Source organism: Ursus americanus, chromosome 2 (assembly GCF_024610735.1).
Source record: "Ursus americanus isolate L20-20 chromosome 2, mUrsAme1.1.p, whole genome shotgun sequence".
Taxonomy (NCBI): Eukaryota; Metazoa; Chordata; class Mammalia; order Carnivora; family Ursidae; genus Ursus; species Ursus americanus.
Window position 1 is genome coordinate 84,756,951 of NC_142128.1, and position 15,824 is coordinate 84,772,774.

General features: G+C 41.4%; 1 protein-coding gene across 5 annotated transcripts in view; it reads left to right on the forward strand.

The window, feature by feature from the left end:
- The window catches only part of C2H1orf21 (chromosome 2 C1orf21 homolog), a 219,440-nt gene that overhangs the window by 110,161 nt on the left and 93,455 nt on the right, over positions 1-15,824 (forward strand). For 4 of the 5 annotated variants that reach the window (XM_087858378.1, XM_087858380.1, XM_087858391.1 and 1 more), the window contains exon 3: positions 5,781-5,875. The exons of the other annotated variant lie outside the window; for it this stretch is intronic. In XM_087858378.1, coding sequence (XP_087714504.1) covers positions 5,781-5,875 — 95 coding nt within the window. The remainder of the gene's footprint in view (positions 1-5,780; positions 5,876-15,824) is intronic. 5 annotated transcript variants of the gene reach the window in all.

Consider the following 15,824-nt stretch of genomic DNA (forward strand, 5'->3'; position numbering starts at 1 on the left):
TTTCTTTACGGTGGTGCCCTAGAAGTCAAAGTGTAGGAAATATATTGATTGCTATTTTGGCAAATGATCTAAACTTATTCTTCCTTAATTGTTTCTAATTTTGAAAAGTCTTGTTACTTCCACTCTACTCCGTGAGCCTAGGGGAGAATGTTACAGGTAGCAATAAAGTATTTTTAAATTGAGGTATGTGCATTGGATTTTTCAGACATGATGCTACTGCATACTTAATAGACCACCATACAGTGTAAACAATCTTTGTATCTCCTGGGAAACCGAAACATTTATTTGACTCACTTTATTGCAACATTCACTTTATGACAGTGGTCTGGAACTGAACCCACGTTGTCTCTGTGATGTGCCCATATAGTTCAGCTAAGAATGTCACATTGAGGACATCCGTAGACTAAAAAGGGACTTGAAAGAGCAGTTTGGATGCAAAAAAAATGCAAAGAAGGGGATTTTTTTTTTTTTTTCCATTTAGAGATGCTTTTTCTTCCTTGGAAAATCTAGCAGAAAAAAAAAATGTACCCCTGAGACAAACAGAACTGAAACACTCACTGATTAGGGGAAATATTTATTCATGTATGAACTGAAGTCAGCTCTCTGCTTTTTTCTCTTTTTTGAAGAAGGCTTTATTAAACACCTTCTGTGTGCTAGACACTCAGTCCCCATAATGAACTGCGTCAGATGAACCCCTGAGGAAGACCAGGGCTTAGCGCACAGCAGATATTAAACACTGTTTGTGAACTGGAACCAGTGGAAGCGGGAACAGCTGATGAGCTGGAGTCTCCCAAAGTGAGAAGCCACATCTTTCCAATGCAGCTGACCCATCCATCCATCTCTGGTTTGTAGTTTCAGAGAGTCCTGCCTCTTTGTCCTTCCAGAAAAGGGTTTTCCTTCCACGTTGCCTTTTTTTTTTTTTTTTTTTTTTTTTTTAGAGCTGCCTCTACTCTTCTGGCTCTAAACAGTCATTCTGCCCGTTCTGAATTGGAATCTCACTCGTTCACTCTTGGCCCTCAAGGTAGGCAATGCCCAGGCAGTGCCCGTGGCAATTGCTGAATGAGGACGTAAAGGGAGATAGGGAGCCTCATTGTGTTGTGCCCCTGGTTTCACTTAAATAATGATCACTTTTCTTTTGTCAGTCATAAAAGTTGTTTATTAGTCTTTTAAAATTATTCTAACTAAAGTAATATGGTACTTTAGTTAGTATTTTGATTAATATATGCGCATGGCTAAAAAAATACTAAAGACTTATTATGGATGATAAATCCCCTTCTTACGTCCTCTCTCCTCCTTTGTTAACATAGTTAAGTCACAATTTTAGGTTAAATTAATTACGGATGTTTATATTATGCCTTTTCTTTTTCTATCTTGATGGGTTTTGTACATTAGGAAGAGTAATCCCTGAAGAAGCAGCAGAGCTTTCTAAAGCAGCAGCTGACATTTACTGAGTTTTTACGACAGACTAGGCACTGTTTTCATATATTAATTCATGTGACTCTGTGGGTGAGACTAGGTACTACAGATAGTCCCATTTTACCAATGAAGAAATCAGGGCACAGAAACGATGGGTAACTTGCCCAGGGTCGTATGGCTGGGCATTCCAGCTCTAGAAACTAAGCTTTTAGCCATTATGAATACTTCTTGAAAAATCCTACCAAGTAAGGAAGTAAAGATCCTAGGTAAGAATTTGAAGTTGTACCGGGATTTTAAGGCTCAAATTTAGTTAGCTCGAGAGACAGGATGTTCAGTGGGAGGGACCCAAGAGAAATAAGTGTCTACTGTAAGGTTAGTGTAGTATTTTTCTTTTCAATGGCTTGTTTGTAAATACTTCTTGCAACGCCTTTCCCAAGCTCTCGTGTTTTCCCGAGCGTATCATAATTGTCTACCAGAGAAGCTTCATGCAAATTCTGGATGAAGAGGCAATCCAGAGCATTCCGTTAATGTGCCCCAGATGTTGGACATGTTGAATATGAGGACATTGGCACAGAATTTTTGAAATTGGAACAGTCCTGGAAAACAAGAAATTATCACATATGTGTCATTGATCAAAAGAAGACTGAGTAAGAAAGTATGAAAGCAGATGCAAATTTCACCATTTTAGAAACAACTGTATGACCCCTTCTTACTGGAGAGAATAGCATATGTGGCATTCTGCCTTTCTTCCTTCCCCATCTAATGTATACATTTGTGAAAACTGTTAACTTTTTTTTTTAATAATTCTGGTATTATAAACTCACTCCAGCACTTATCACCATCTAGCAGGCACATTTTAAAGCCAGTTGCATTGATTATAAAGGTAACCTTATGGCAAAGCTTGGGGCAACTGGGGTAGGACCAGTGAGTTGTTGATAATGGAAGAATTGACAGGATCCAGAAAATGGGGCGAGTCCCTACTGACTGCCTAAAGCATGTGCAGCCAGCTGATCCCCTCCTAGCTCTAAAGACGGTCATAGTGTACACACACACACACACACACACACACACACACACACACATATATACTGTACATCAAAGTGAAGCCCGGAGATTTGGCGGGAAACCGTGTGTCTTCATGCTGGAACTGCCACAAAAACAGTCCGGCCCCTCTCTGATGTAAGCCGGGGAATAAAATGCTAAAAATATCAGCAACGCATTGCTTTTACCCCAGATCTATTTTGACTAGCACAGCTTGCGACTGTTTACATAGAGAGAAGGGGGAGCAGGTTCGGAACGGGGTGTCAGCCTCCTGTTCCTGACGTGCATTTTAATAGGCCACCTGACAAGATCAACAGGAAGAAAAGAAAAATTGTGAACAGGTGTGAGGGAGCCAGAGGAAGATGGTCCTGCCTCTCCCCCCTCTTAATCAAGTTGGCACATTGTTCTGCTGCCAGGATTCTCGGGCTCCTACCGGTGGCTGTGCTAATTGCGTCCAGTGTGAGGCTTGATGAAGGGGGCCCAGGGCCCCACATTGATTCCCCTGTGCCTAAAACAAAAGTAAAACGGGATTTTTGTCTGGCTGGTTCACTGTCAGAACCCGAAATGCTCCATTCGTCTGCAGAGGCTTGTTGGCGAGTGCCGTTCCTGACGGCTGCATCGCCATGGAAATGTGGGACACATTTGTTGATGAGTTGTCTGTTTCCAGATGGACATCTTCATTCCCAGCCTTTGAGAAATGTAACAGACCGTTTTTTAAGTATTTGCTTTGTACAAATTGTGGTTTATCTAAGGGTCTTGCTGGCTTTTTTTTGTTTTGTTTTATGCCACAAAGGATTTTATGCAGTGTGTTGTGTAAGTAATAATGATAGGTCTGGCTTTGTCGTCATGGCTGTTTGTTTTTTCTTTCTTTGTATTCCGCACTGGCCAGCCAGCCGTGGTTGTTAATGACACACTGAAACCTATCCTCTTTCTGAATTGGTGATGATTCTGCCTTGATATTTTTTGAAAAGCCTGTATTTGGGACAATGCTGCTTTGAAAGTCATGTAGCCACCGGCTTTCCGATTTCATTGAAGAAAAATATTAGGAAAATATTAATAGGTTGTCTACTACTTTCAATTCAGTTGCGTTCCCTGGAGGGTAAAAAAGCTAATGAAGACGGAATATTGCTAGACTGCTCAGAGAGTGTGGACGGTGGGCTGTGGCTGGGTGGGTGGCCAGAAAGGGGCGAGGCAAGGGTGGATCTTCTCTAGGACAGACCCTTTGCTATGCAGTGGCCAAAGTACCATCTCAGAAGGTTCTGTTTAAGTCCTGAAATGTTGTACTTTCCTTCCTGTCATCTGAGGGGTAGGATCCTACAGTCAGTCGTAGAAATCCACCGAAACTGTGTTTAAAAAAATGTGTGTGTGTGTGTGTGTGTGTGTGTGTGTGATTTATATTTAAATAGAGACCAGAAGTAATTAAGATCACAGTTTAGTCCAGTGAAATGTTAGTATTTATCCAAGTGAACCATGGTTTATAAATATTACCATCCCAAACTGAAGTTAGGAAGGCTCATCTCTCAGGGGCACCTGGGTGGTTCAGTCGTTAAGTCTCTGCCTTCGGCCCAGGGCGTGATCCCAGAGTCCTGGGATTGAGCCCCACATCAGGCTTCTCCACTATGAGCCTGCTTCTTCCTCTCCCACTCCCCCTGCTTGTGTTCCCTCTCTCGCTGACTATCTCTCTGTCAAATAAATAAATAAAATCTTTAAAAAAAAAAAAGGAAGGCTCATCTCTAACTTTTATTTTTTCACCTTTATTTTTATCTCTGTGTAATTGCATTGGAGACATAATTTCTCAATATCTTTTTTTTTTTGGTAATTAACAAGTGCTTTTCTAACTTCTGAGTAAATAATCCTTAATTAAATTTGTCTGTTTTGTTCATTTGCTTTCATTTTTTTCCTCTTAATACTAAATTGGAATGTGAAATTCTTCTGTGTTGTGACCCTGGATCAGAGCCCACTGATTAGCTGGTTAGACTACAGTTAGGACTCCGTAGTCCTGAAGGGCTCACTAGTGTCACCTCACACCGATCTTCCTAATTTCTTTAGAAAGAAGCAGAATCAATAACTACCTTGAATTGTCAGGTGGAAAAAAACCAATTGACTTAGCCGTGAGCATGGAATCTTTATTCAGATACATGCAAATGTTCTACTTTCATAAGAATGATCATTTTGAGAAACATTTGAACAGTATAATTACTTGGGAAAATGTTACTTTAGCAAACATCTTTGGAGGTAGTGTGTTAAGGGTTATTACGTTACAACTTCCTGAGCTGATGTACAGAATCTCTTAGTGATAAACATCTGTCTTTCAGGTAGAGACCGTCATAGACATTATTCCATGCCATATGCTAGGCAACCGTCAGTTTGTTGACTGGTGAAACTTTCCACTGGCACAATTTCTGTGATTTTTCCAACAAATTAAAGATGACTCGAAGTCACACCTATTTGGACCTTAGGGTTCCCAAGTCATTTCCTGTTGACAGGAATCTGACGGAAGCGTCATCGTCATTACCAAACTGTTGCCCTGGAGAAGAGCTTTAGCTGCACGTTCTCCGGAGTGTGTCCTGTGATGGATATGGAGATTGAGATTTAGTGTACTGTCTCTCTCTGGCTGTTGGGAAGCCTAGATCCCATTACCTGGAGGCCCACTACCTCTCCAGTCTTGAGGGATGTACCTGCTCGCTCCCTTCGACACTGTGGTGCTTCATGCATGTGACTGTACAGAGAGATTAAAGTGTGTGTGTGTGTGTGTGTGTGCGCGCGCGCACGCACATATGCACACGCGTGTGTGCAGCATATGAAGTAATTGCAGACTGCTCCACATTTAATATGGGGATCACAAATAGGAAGACTTCAGTTCCCTATTGTTTATATCTATTTGTTGCCAATTAAACTCTTTAGTCTTAAGCAATACTTTGTTTTTCCAGAAGAGGGAAATTGAAGTGTGAACGTCCTGCTAAAAGCTGCTGCCACGGGCATTTTGAACTATGTGACGTGCCCTGGTACGTGTCGATCCCAGATAGTTTTTAGAGGTGGGATAACCTCTGTTTCCTCTGCCACCATTTCCTCTCGGTGAAAGGACCAGGCAATGCCACGTTCATCGGCTGCCTTATGGTGCTGAGATCTTCCTGATGGGCAGAGGAGGGCACCTCCTAGAAAGAGGCTGGTTAAGCATATTCCAGATTGTTTCAAATGAATCACATATAAAGGCTGCAGGGAAAAGGCTCTGACAAATTACGCTACTGGGGGCTTTTCTCACTGACACTTTTCTACCAGTGTGAAAAAGTTATAAAATGTCTTTTCTTTTTTTTGGTACTCAGACGAGTATAGGATCAAACCGGTGGAAGAGGTCAAGTACATGAAAAATGGGGCAGAAGAGGAGCAGAAAATAGCAGCCAGGAACCAAGAAAACTTGGTAAGATTGCATTTCTCATATAACAGTGCATTTTGGTGACTCCATTGTAATAAAATCTACATTGCATGTTTAAACTGTAACTTACACACTGGCACAAGATTTCTTGAAAATGCTGTTGCTATTTATAGCTTGCCTGGAAGCCCCACAATCACTCCTGTATCCTGTTTGTTCCTGAATAAGGCCTTTCTACATCTTGATAGAGAATGCTCCGGGGGAAATATGGCAAAATTATTAGCTTCTTAAAACGGTTCAATGTAAAGGAAAAGGCAGGAAGTAGGATCGAGATTTATGGGGGGAGGACCCATATATGTTTTTCTTTTCACCGGCTCCTTAGCTCTTACCCAGTCAGAATGAGCGGCGAGGCTTCATTACTCTGGACACGAGTGTTGTGGCTCCACTTGCCTTTGAGAGGAAGATGATGTACTTTTAAGGCAGCTATCAGAACAGTCACTAGTGCACTTCACGGGGTTGAAGGTGTTGGGGCTGTGGAGTGAATGTGAGAAGTGCAGTGATCTGAAACAGAAAGCTGGGAGCCTCTTCCTTTCGTGTGAATCGGTGTACATATTACACCTTAATGTTCCATCTCTATGAAAACATTGAGTTAAGGCCATATTCGCTGATTTGTTAAAAGACGTTACAAACGTTTAAGAAGGTGCATTTATTGAGTTGTGTTAGAACAACATTGTATTTTATTTTGGGATTAATTATTTGCTGTGCTTTTCATGTTTGAGTGGATGTACTTTTTTTTTTTTTTTTTTTTAAGATTTTATTTATTCGACAGAGAGAGAGACAGCCAGTGAGAGAGGGAACACAAGCAGGGGGAGTGGGAGAGGAAGAAGCAGGCTCCTAGCGGAGGAGCCTGATGTGGGGCTCGATCCCATAACGCCGGGATCACGCCCTGAGCCGAAGGCAGACGCTTAACCGCTGTGCCACCCAGGCGCCCCATGAGTGGATGTACTTTTAAGAAGCTTGAAACGTCATAAACTGTTCTCACTTGACTTAAACTCCTTTTTTCCATTATGTGCTTTGTTTTTGTTTTTATGATTTCTGCCACAGCAGAGGGAGTTGGCCAGGGCTCATGAGTATGTCAGGCTGTCATTTTTCATGATACGCTAATGAACATAAGGGGCTAATTCTTTTCTCCTCTGTTCTTCTCTGAACATCCAATCTACACTTTGAAATACTGAAGTTTCCAACAACTGATCATTGTAAAAGAGTCGAAATACTCTATAATAAAATTTTGCTTCGTAAATGGGATTTGGATTTTAAGGTATTGCTTGAGTCACAGAGATTCATCATACGTATGGTCTATTTTCACATTAGCACTTAGATCTAGAAAACAGTAGCTACATTAATAGTGGGAGTTACTGTGATCCGACTTTTTACATGAATTTTTTTCTAACTTTGAATAAATAGATGACCCAAGGAGTTGAAGCATCAGTTGGTATTTTTCTACTTCATTTTACTGAAAATCAGACTTTGTCTTTGCTTGATATAATTTCAGCTTGAGTTATAAATCTCATTTTTAATATTTCCATTGGTGACCAGTCTGGCAGTCGTGTTCCTTGTATCTAACACTAGAGTCCGTCCCTACTTATCATGCTTGTATCTCTGAAATCCTAAGGGAAGCAATGACTTATATCTTACAGCATGCGAGTTTTTCCTCAATGTGCCCTCATTGTATTTAAAGCTGATACAACGTTTTCCTTCTTTCCAATCTCGCAGTCTCTCCACGCCTTGGTGCTAATATATTCTTTTCCAGCACTTGGCCAGAATTGGCGCTGGTGCTTTTCTGTGCAGACTGAATGGAAATTCAAAAAGGAGAAATTTCTGGGTTTTTTTTTTTTTACTTGTAGACTATCTTTGACAGCCCTCACACCCCTTTTCTGCCAACCAATCAGAGTCCAGACCACCAACAGGAGTTTTCAAGTGTGTAAAGACTTGCATGGAGAAGGGGGAGTAAGTGGTTATCTTTGATTCTGAGATTTCTAGACGGCTTTCCAAAATTAAATGATTTTTCAGTTATCTGCTAGTATATTATCTTTGTCATCTGTTCCGTCCTTTGGGATGCACAGTCGAGTATGGACCATGCATGTTGTTTGAGAAAACTAATAGGTCTCCTAAATTTGAAGCTTACATTGAGGTGGATGAAACAGATGTAACAATTCTTTCTTTTTCCATCCATTAAAATAATCTCAAAGACAAGTAGTTCTTGGTTTTAGTATTTTTAGAAGCCTTTTTTTCTTTTTACTCAAACTGTTAAAATTAAGGGGCTCAGCAAATTCAGTCCAGATAGTGTGGCATGATGGTGATGACCATGGGCTCTGGAGGCACAAACTGCCTGGGTTCAAATCTCAGCTCTGCCACTTGCTCAGAGTGGGGTCAAGTTACTTCACTTCTCTGAACCTCTTGCCCATCAAGTGGAGAAAAGGCAGGGCCCCAGGGTGCCGTGGTGAGGACTACGTGAGATGACGATTGTAGGGCTTGGAGTACAAAGCCTGGCATGAAATAAGCACCTAGTACGAGTTAGGCATTATCATATAAAACAAAAGGAAAAGAAAGTTAGGGTCAGTGTTTCTTTCCCTTTTTCTTTTATGTTAATTGGTGAGAGATTTCTAAATGAATACTTTAGGTTAATGCCAGTGTTACATGTATTTTGAAAAATCTTGCTCAGCAACTATGAAGTTATTTAAACAAATATGTTCAATCACCTGTTATGTACAAGGCCCTTATTTGTATCAAGAGACACGGCAATACTTAAAGTCACTGTCCTCAAAGAGCTTATAGCAAAGTTTAGAGAACAGTTCAGTTCCAACAAATATTTTATTGATTGCCTCTGGGCATAAGACTCTGTACTGGACTCTGCAGAAAAGCACAAAATAAGGAAACCACTGACCCTTACCTTAAGGTGCTTTATGGTGGTAAACAAGGTAAATACCAAATGACTATAAATAAAACAGGATTGAAAACATACGTAAATACATAAATCAATCAAGCAAACAAGATTGATTCTAAGAAGGCATTTCAAAGTGCTGCTGATATCAAAGGAGGCAGAGATCTTGTCCGTTGGGGTGTTAGGACCTACTTCACGAAAGAGCTGGTGTTTGCAATGGGCCTCAGAGGATAGAATGAGGAAGGTTGGCCCAGGCAGAAGTGACAGCGATGGAAAATGCAAGGTGTACTTAATGAAAAGCGTGTAGTCCTGTTTGACTGGGGAGTACGAGGGAAAAGGAGATGGTGTCAGTAGGACAGCAGTGGGAAACTACAACCAAAATGTCGATGGGGTATTATATGAGCCTTCATGTCCAGCGGAGAGGTCTGAAATGAATTCCGTGGATCATAGGGAACCTTTGAAGGTTTCAAGCAAGGGATTGACAAAATGAGATTATTAATCAGGAAAATTTATGTGGGTGTCATGGATTGGTGTGGGAGCCCAGGTTGGAGATCATTTAGAATAGCTTTTGCAAGAGACAGTGAGCCTGGGGCGCCTGGGTGGCTCAGTCGTTGGGCGTCTGCCTTTGGCTCAGGGCGTGATCCCAGGGTCCTGGGATCGAGCCCCACATCGGGCTCCCTGCTCCATTGGGAGCCTGCTTCTTCCTCTCCCACTCCCCCTGCTTGTGTTCCCTCTCTCTCTGGCTGTCTCTATCTCTCTGTCAAATAAATAAATAAAATCTTAAAAAAAAAATAATAAGAGAGACAATGAGCCTGAAGCAAGGTAGTGGTAGAGAGAACAGAAAAGATTTGGACAAAGTTGCAGTAGAAACAACAAGATTTGACAGCTCATTATAGATGTTAAAAGAAGGCAGAGGAATCAGAAGACCATGGTAATGCCCATGGTGGCTGGGGGAAGAGGACTGGTAGATGTGAGAATAAATAGTGATCTCAACTGAAATGGGAAAATCACTTAGGAAGATAGGGTTTGATGAAAATGCAAGGTGTTTGTTCTTTCTCTCCCTTTCGTTCATTCGTTATTCATTCTTGCCCACCTTTAAAAAATATCACAGTGTTGTCCACAAGAGAGAAAGTTAAGCCACTGATCACACAAAAATGTAATGAGTGCAGTAACAGAAAGCCTGTACTGCCTGGGTCCTTAGACTCTGTGCTGTGGAGGACTCAGAAGTACATGAGATGTAGATCTCACCCGAGAGAGCTCAGTTTCTGGTAGCAGATAGAAGGCATGTGACCTGAACGACCATCATAATTCAAGGTACATTGTGAATGTAGCGGTTGGTTTGGAGTAAGCAAATATGTGGGAACTTGCAGAACATCCGTGTGGAGGAATCTAGAAAGGACACAAATGGAGCTGTGGAGCTCGGGAGCATTGCCTGGGGCATGTTAGGTGTTCAGTATATTTTCGTTTGCTGGAATGGATGGATGAGTGAGTGAGTAAGAGTAGTTGGACCTCTCGGTCACAGTAGTCGGCACCTCGTCGTTGCTCAGTAGTATTTAGATCTCCAGTTGCTCGAGCCCTTTGGCTGCACTTTCTATGGATGGAGGAGATTGTGCTGGTTTTCTGGGGGTATCGATGAATCCTTTATAGGTCAATCGTTTATGCATTCTCAGGGCAAAGATGTGCGTTTATCCCAATTTTCATCATTGTTACACATCTGTATATTACACTTTACTTCTCTCAGACTTGAATTCCTTCCTCAGGAAGGTGATGTGAAATTGTTGCATTGGCTTTGATTATATATAGACATGTATCAATCTAGATCCCAGCTTCGTTGTTTCTAACTTTAAAATTTTGGTCAAACATCTAAAACTTCTGAACATTGAGTTCCTTGTCTGGAGCCTGGTAATAACAAAATGATTGAAGTATTACATGTTTAAAATCTTAGCGAAGGGAGGTTTTCTTAAATAAGACATAGAAAGCAAAAGCTAAGAAGAAAGAAAAGTAGTTTATTCCATTAGATTAACATTAAATACTTCCGTGAGGAGCACCTGAGTGGCTCAGTCGGTTAAGCGTCTGCCTTAGGCTCAGGTCATGATCTCAGCGTCCTGGGATGGAGCCCTGCATGGGCCTCTCTGCAGTGGGGGGCCTGCTTCTCCCTCTCCCTCTGCCTGTCGCCGTGCCTACTTGTGATCACTCTCTCTGTCAAATAAATAAATAAAATCTTTAAAAAAAATACTTCCCTGAAACAGAGTAAGTACAAAAAAGTAGTTAATAGATAGGCAACAGCCTGGGAGAAAATATTTATGACCTCTAAAAGGCGAAAGTTAATTAATATCTGAAATTTATAAAGAACGCTTATAAATAATTAAGAAAAAGATAATCCACGAGAAAAGCAGGTACATGAAATGAACAGAAACAGATGGTTCACAGTAGAGGATATTGGGCAATAAGCATATGAAAAGATGTTCCACATCCCTGGTACAGTGGATGCTCGCTTATCCAACTCGCTGCATAAGAAGACTCATAAATCCCTCTCGGAAAGATGCTGACTGCAGCCCACGGCGTGCTCGCCTGCATGGCTCGTGGTCTCCTCTCTAGAACACCTCTGTGCCTGTGCTCCCTCGGTTAAATGTGTTTTCCGAGAGCCCGTGTGATGGTTCCCAAACCTGTTTATACTGGTTGAATGTCATTGTAATTATGTAATTTATTAAGTAATGTGTAAAGTACTACAACACAAGTGTGGAAAGAGAGCTGTTCCATTGAAAATTAAATTAAATGCTTTAGAAAATCTTGATGAAGGCACATGACTAAAAAGCTTGCTGTTAAATTAGAGTAAATTGAATTCTGCACAGGTTATTTCACAACGTCTTCACATTCTCGCCTCAGTTAAGAAACCAAACCCCGGGATCTTAGATGTGCATTATAAGGGTGTGGTTGGTCCGGGAGGTACACGTGGAGTCTCCGTGTGTGGTTCCTTCCTTAAGGCAGAAGCCTTGTTCCTACGTCAAAAGATGAGAGAGGAAATGAACATCTATGTATTTTAAAATAAAATCAGATGCTTAATGTATATGTACATTTTTATGTTGCCCTCCTTTAACTCACTTTACCATTTCATTACCAGTCCGGATGGCATTGCCTAATATAACTTTATTTTAATCAGGGAAATGCAAATTAAAACATGATTCCTTCGACTGGCAAAAATTTGAAGCTTGATAATATCAGATTTTGGCATGGTTGTAGGAAAATACGTATTCACATACTGGTGGCATACATTGGAGGACAACGTCGCAGGAGCTATTAAAATTGAAACATGCACACCCGTGACCAGCACCTCCACATCTTGGTATCCACCCAAAGCAGCTGCCCGTGTGCGTGAGGAGGCTTGCACAAGACTGTTCACTTCAGCATCGTTTCTACTGAGAAACTGAAAATACCCTTCCTTCTTGTCAGTAGGAGAATGGGTACGGCTGTCACGTGCTAGACAGCAATTAGAAAAGAATGAGGTGGAGCTTATGAACTGTCATGGAGAAGTCCGCACATTGTATAGTACGATACCATTTAAGGTTTTTTAATAAAACAAAATAGCAGCACTCTACATTTTCCATGAATACTCATAGATGTATGGGGATGTATAGAAAAACCTGGATGGCTAGGTCCCAAACTATTAACAGTGGGTATCTGAGTAATGGGGGGTACACTCATGCAGAAGCTCAGTTTCCCCCTCTGCAAAATGGGAATAGTAATTGAACCCATTTTAGTAGGAAATTGTGAAAATTAAATAAGCCATGCTTGTAAACTCAGCATGGTGTCTGGCATAGAAAATGCCGTTGTTAACAGGCTAGTGTCTGCAATGAAGTTGGATTATGTAGGAAAGATGAGAAGAATTGTATGTGGTGGTAAAAGGGGATTTTTTTTACCCTTAAACTTAATGGTTTTAATTTTTTAAAGAAAATATATTATTTGTGTGATTTGAAGTTAATTTTTTAAAGGGGGGAATGATAATAGCAAAACTCAGATTTTGACTACTTGGGAATCTGTAATGTAAGTGGGATCATTTTCTCATTATCTTCAATATCCTCAGTTTTTTGTCATTTTCTGATATTGATTAACAAAAGGCAGTAGAAGAAAGCTCGGGGATCATCCAACTTCATTTATGTAGGTTAACTACGTATAAATAATTTAATAGGTAAATTACTCCAGAGTTGGCAGTATTCAGTCCCTTCCTTCTCCAAAGTAAATATCTTGACTAATGAAAAACATTCCAGTTTGAGTTTTAAAGTGCTTCGTCTTACTATTTGCTAAAATATTGTCTAGTTTTCCTTAACATCTGTCCTTCTTAAGCTGTCCTCCCTTAGGAGTTAATAAATTCTTCGATTATGGAGGGGTTTTTTGTTATATGTTTCCTAGATTTACATATATTACAGTGGCTTTTGATTCACTATTTCCAGATATCTTTGTATGAATGAGAAGATTCTTCTGTATCCAATGACCTCTCTCATGGTTGGGTGAGCTTTTGACTTCATCCTTACCCATTGAGTTGAGGACTGATTTGAAACATGCTGGTCTAAGTCATCACTTCCTGAGTACAACCAGATGACACTATAAAAAGAATGTTCTAATATGTTTTAGCAGGAAAGGAGAGTAGAATCAAACTTTAGGTGTGGCTACATCCTCCTCCTGCTTGCTGAGTTTGTGAGAACTCCCATATGTATCTCCAGTGCGTTAGATTTGCAATAAACGTCAGAGCATCCAGTTCCAGAAATGAAAACTTGGAGATTAGGAGACATCTTTGGTTGGAGGAAATGCTCCAGAAACCGCTGAGCGCTCTCTTTGGAGCCGTGGTTTCCAGCTGGTGGAAATCGGCAAGTCACCCTGCCCCACAGCTCCAAGCAGTTCCCTGTAGGCGGCCAGTGTTCTCCAAAGCACTGTATGGATGGACAGTCTGAAACCGGGGACGGGTCTGTGATTCCATTTGTAACTATAGGTCAATAGGAAGGCTAAGTGCTCAAGACCACCGTCACCTATCACTCTAAATATTAGAGCATACCCATAAGAAATAAACTGATGTGAATGAACATTGTAAACTTTGAATCACTAATGTTTATTTTACTAAGCTATAAACATTCCAATAAAGGAGTTCTCCTAGTTGGGACCCCTCTAAGAGTCCGTTTTAAGCTCTTCTTTTTTTTTTTTTTAATGATTTTTTATTATGTTAGTCACCATACAGTACATCCCCGGTTTCCGATGTAAAGTTCCATGATTCATTAGTTGTGTATAACACCCAGTGCACCATGCAATACGTGCCCTCCCTACTACCCATCACCGGTCTATCCCATTCCCTCACCCCCCTCCCCTCTGAGGCCCTCAGTTTGTTTCTCAGAGTCCATAGTCTCTCATGTTTCATTCCCCCTTCTGATTACCCCCCCTTTCTTTATCCTTTTCTTCCCCTACCGATCATCCTATTTCTTATGTTCCATAGATGAGAGAAATCATATGATATTTGTCTTTCTCTGCTTGACTTATTTCACTTAGCATAATCTCCTCCAGTGCCGTCCATGTTGCAGCAAATGTTGAGAATTCGTTCTTTCTGATGGCTGAGTAATATTCCCTTGTATATATGGACCACAACTTCTTAATCCAGTCATCTGTTGAAGGGCATCTCGGCTCCTTCCACGATTTAGCTATTGTGGACATTGCTGCTATGAACATTGGGGTGCATATGGCCCTTCTCTTCACTACGTCTGTATCTTTGGGGTAAACACCCAGTAGTGCAATGGCTGGGTCATAGGGTATTAAGCTCTTCTTTTTAACAAATACAACTGTGTGTACTTCTGTGACTCTGCAGAGCTGCTGCATAATAGCCAAAGACCATGACCTTGAATTGTCCCAGTTTCCCACATTTAACTACTCTCAGCGCTCTTGAGAATTAGGTAAAATAAACTGACAAGAGTAAAGCTGATATCCAGACAAAGGGTTAAGCTCCGTAAAGCACCTCTTCTCTCTCCTCTCTCTCCTTCCAGGTACAGGTTGGATTGGAGCTCAGGCCGGGGCTGAAATTGGGTGGGTTGTGGGGGGACATCTGGACTTGAGACAGAGAATTTCTGATTTATGGCAATTCGATAGGACTGAGGGTTCCCAGACCACAGTGAAGACGGAGGGTGGTTTGAGGGTATCTGACTTTAGACAAGAGAAACCTCTTCCTCGAGCGGCTTCGGAAGCAGTCATGTCAGCACAGGACTCTTCCCCAAAGCTCACCTGCTTAAGGCTCAAGGACCCCAATTCTCATTCCCTCTTCTCTCAGGCATATGATGTTGACATCAGCCTCTGGTTCTTCCACATGACTAGAGGATCGCCTGAACCTTTTCGTTTCTTAAGGGAGTAACAAATCTTACGAGTGGAGGGTTGGGCAGTATCGTCCCCTTTTACTATGTTTGCTGCGGCGTAGAAGGAAGCAGAGGGAAGAGTGCTACCTCGTCATCTTTCTTGGAAGATGTCCTTTCTCCAGCCAGCCCTTTTGTGCTACCTGAGCCAGGCACATTCAAGGACTTAACAGACGCTTCTGTCGCTGGGGTGATTTGTTTTAGGGCAGAGCAGAACTGGAGCTGAATTCTCTAGGGATGAGGGATTTGTCGAATCAGCCTTCTAGGTTTCAAGTGTTGTACCAAAGCACAGCTCCTGATTCAGGAACAGAACATTATGAGAATAAAAGAATGCCCACAGAAGTGCTATGTAAACATAAAATGCCCAATGCAAATGATAGCGATTGTTGTTGTTACTAGTTCAAAGGACACCTGCTGCGTTCCTGAGGTTCCTGGTTATTCCATGGTGGAAACACAAGTGTAAAGCACAGCATACAGCATCAGAGCACCCTGCATTCTCCCCCAAGAAGGGGCAGCAAAGTGTATACTCAGTAGATACAGAAGTCAGTGAATCAAAGGTGGGTCTTGGAGCAACTACTGTACAAAGCCAGGCATAACAAACCATGACTGAAATCCCATTTCAAATGGCTCTTTCTCTTTCCCATATGAATACACTGAACTGACCATAGGCAGATGA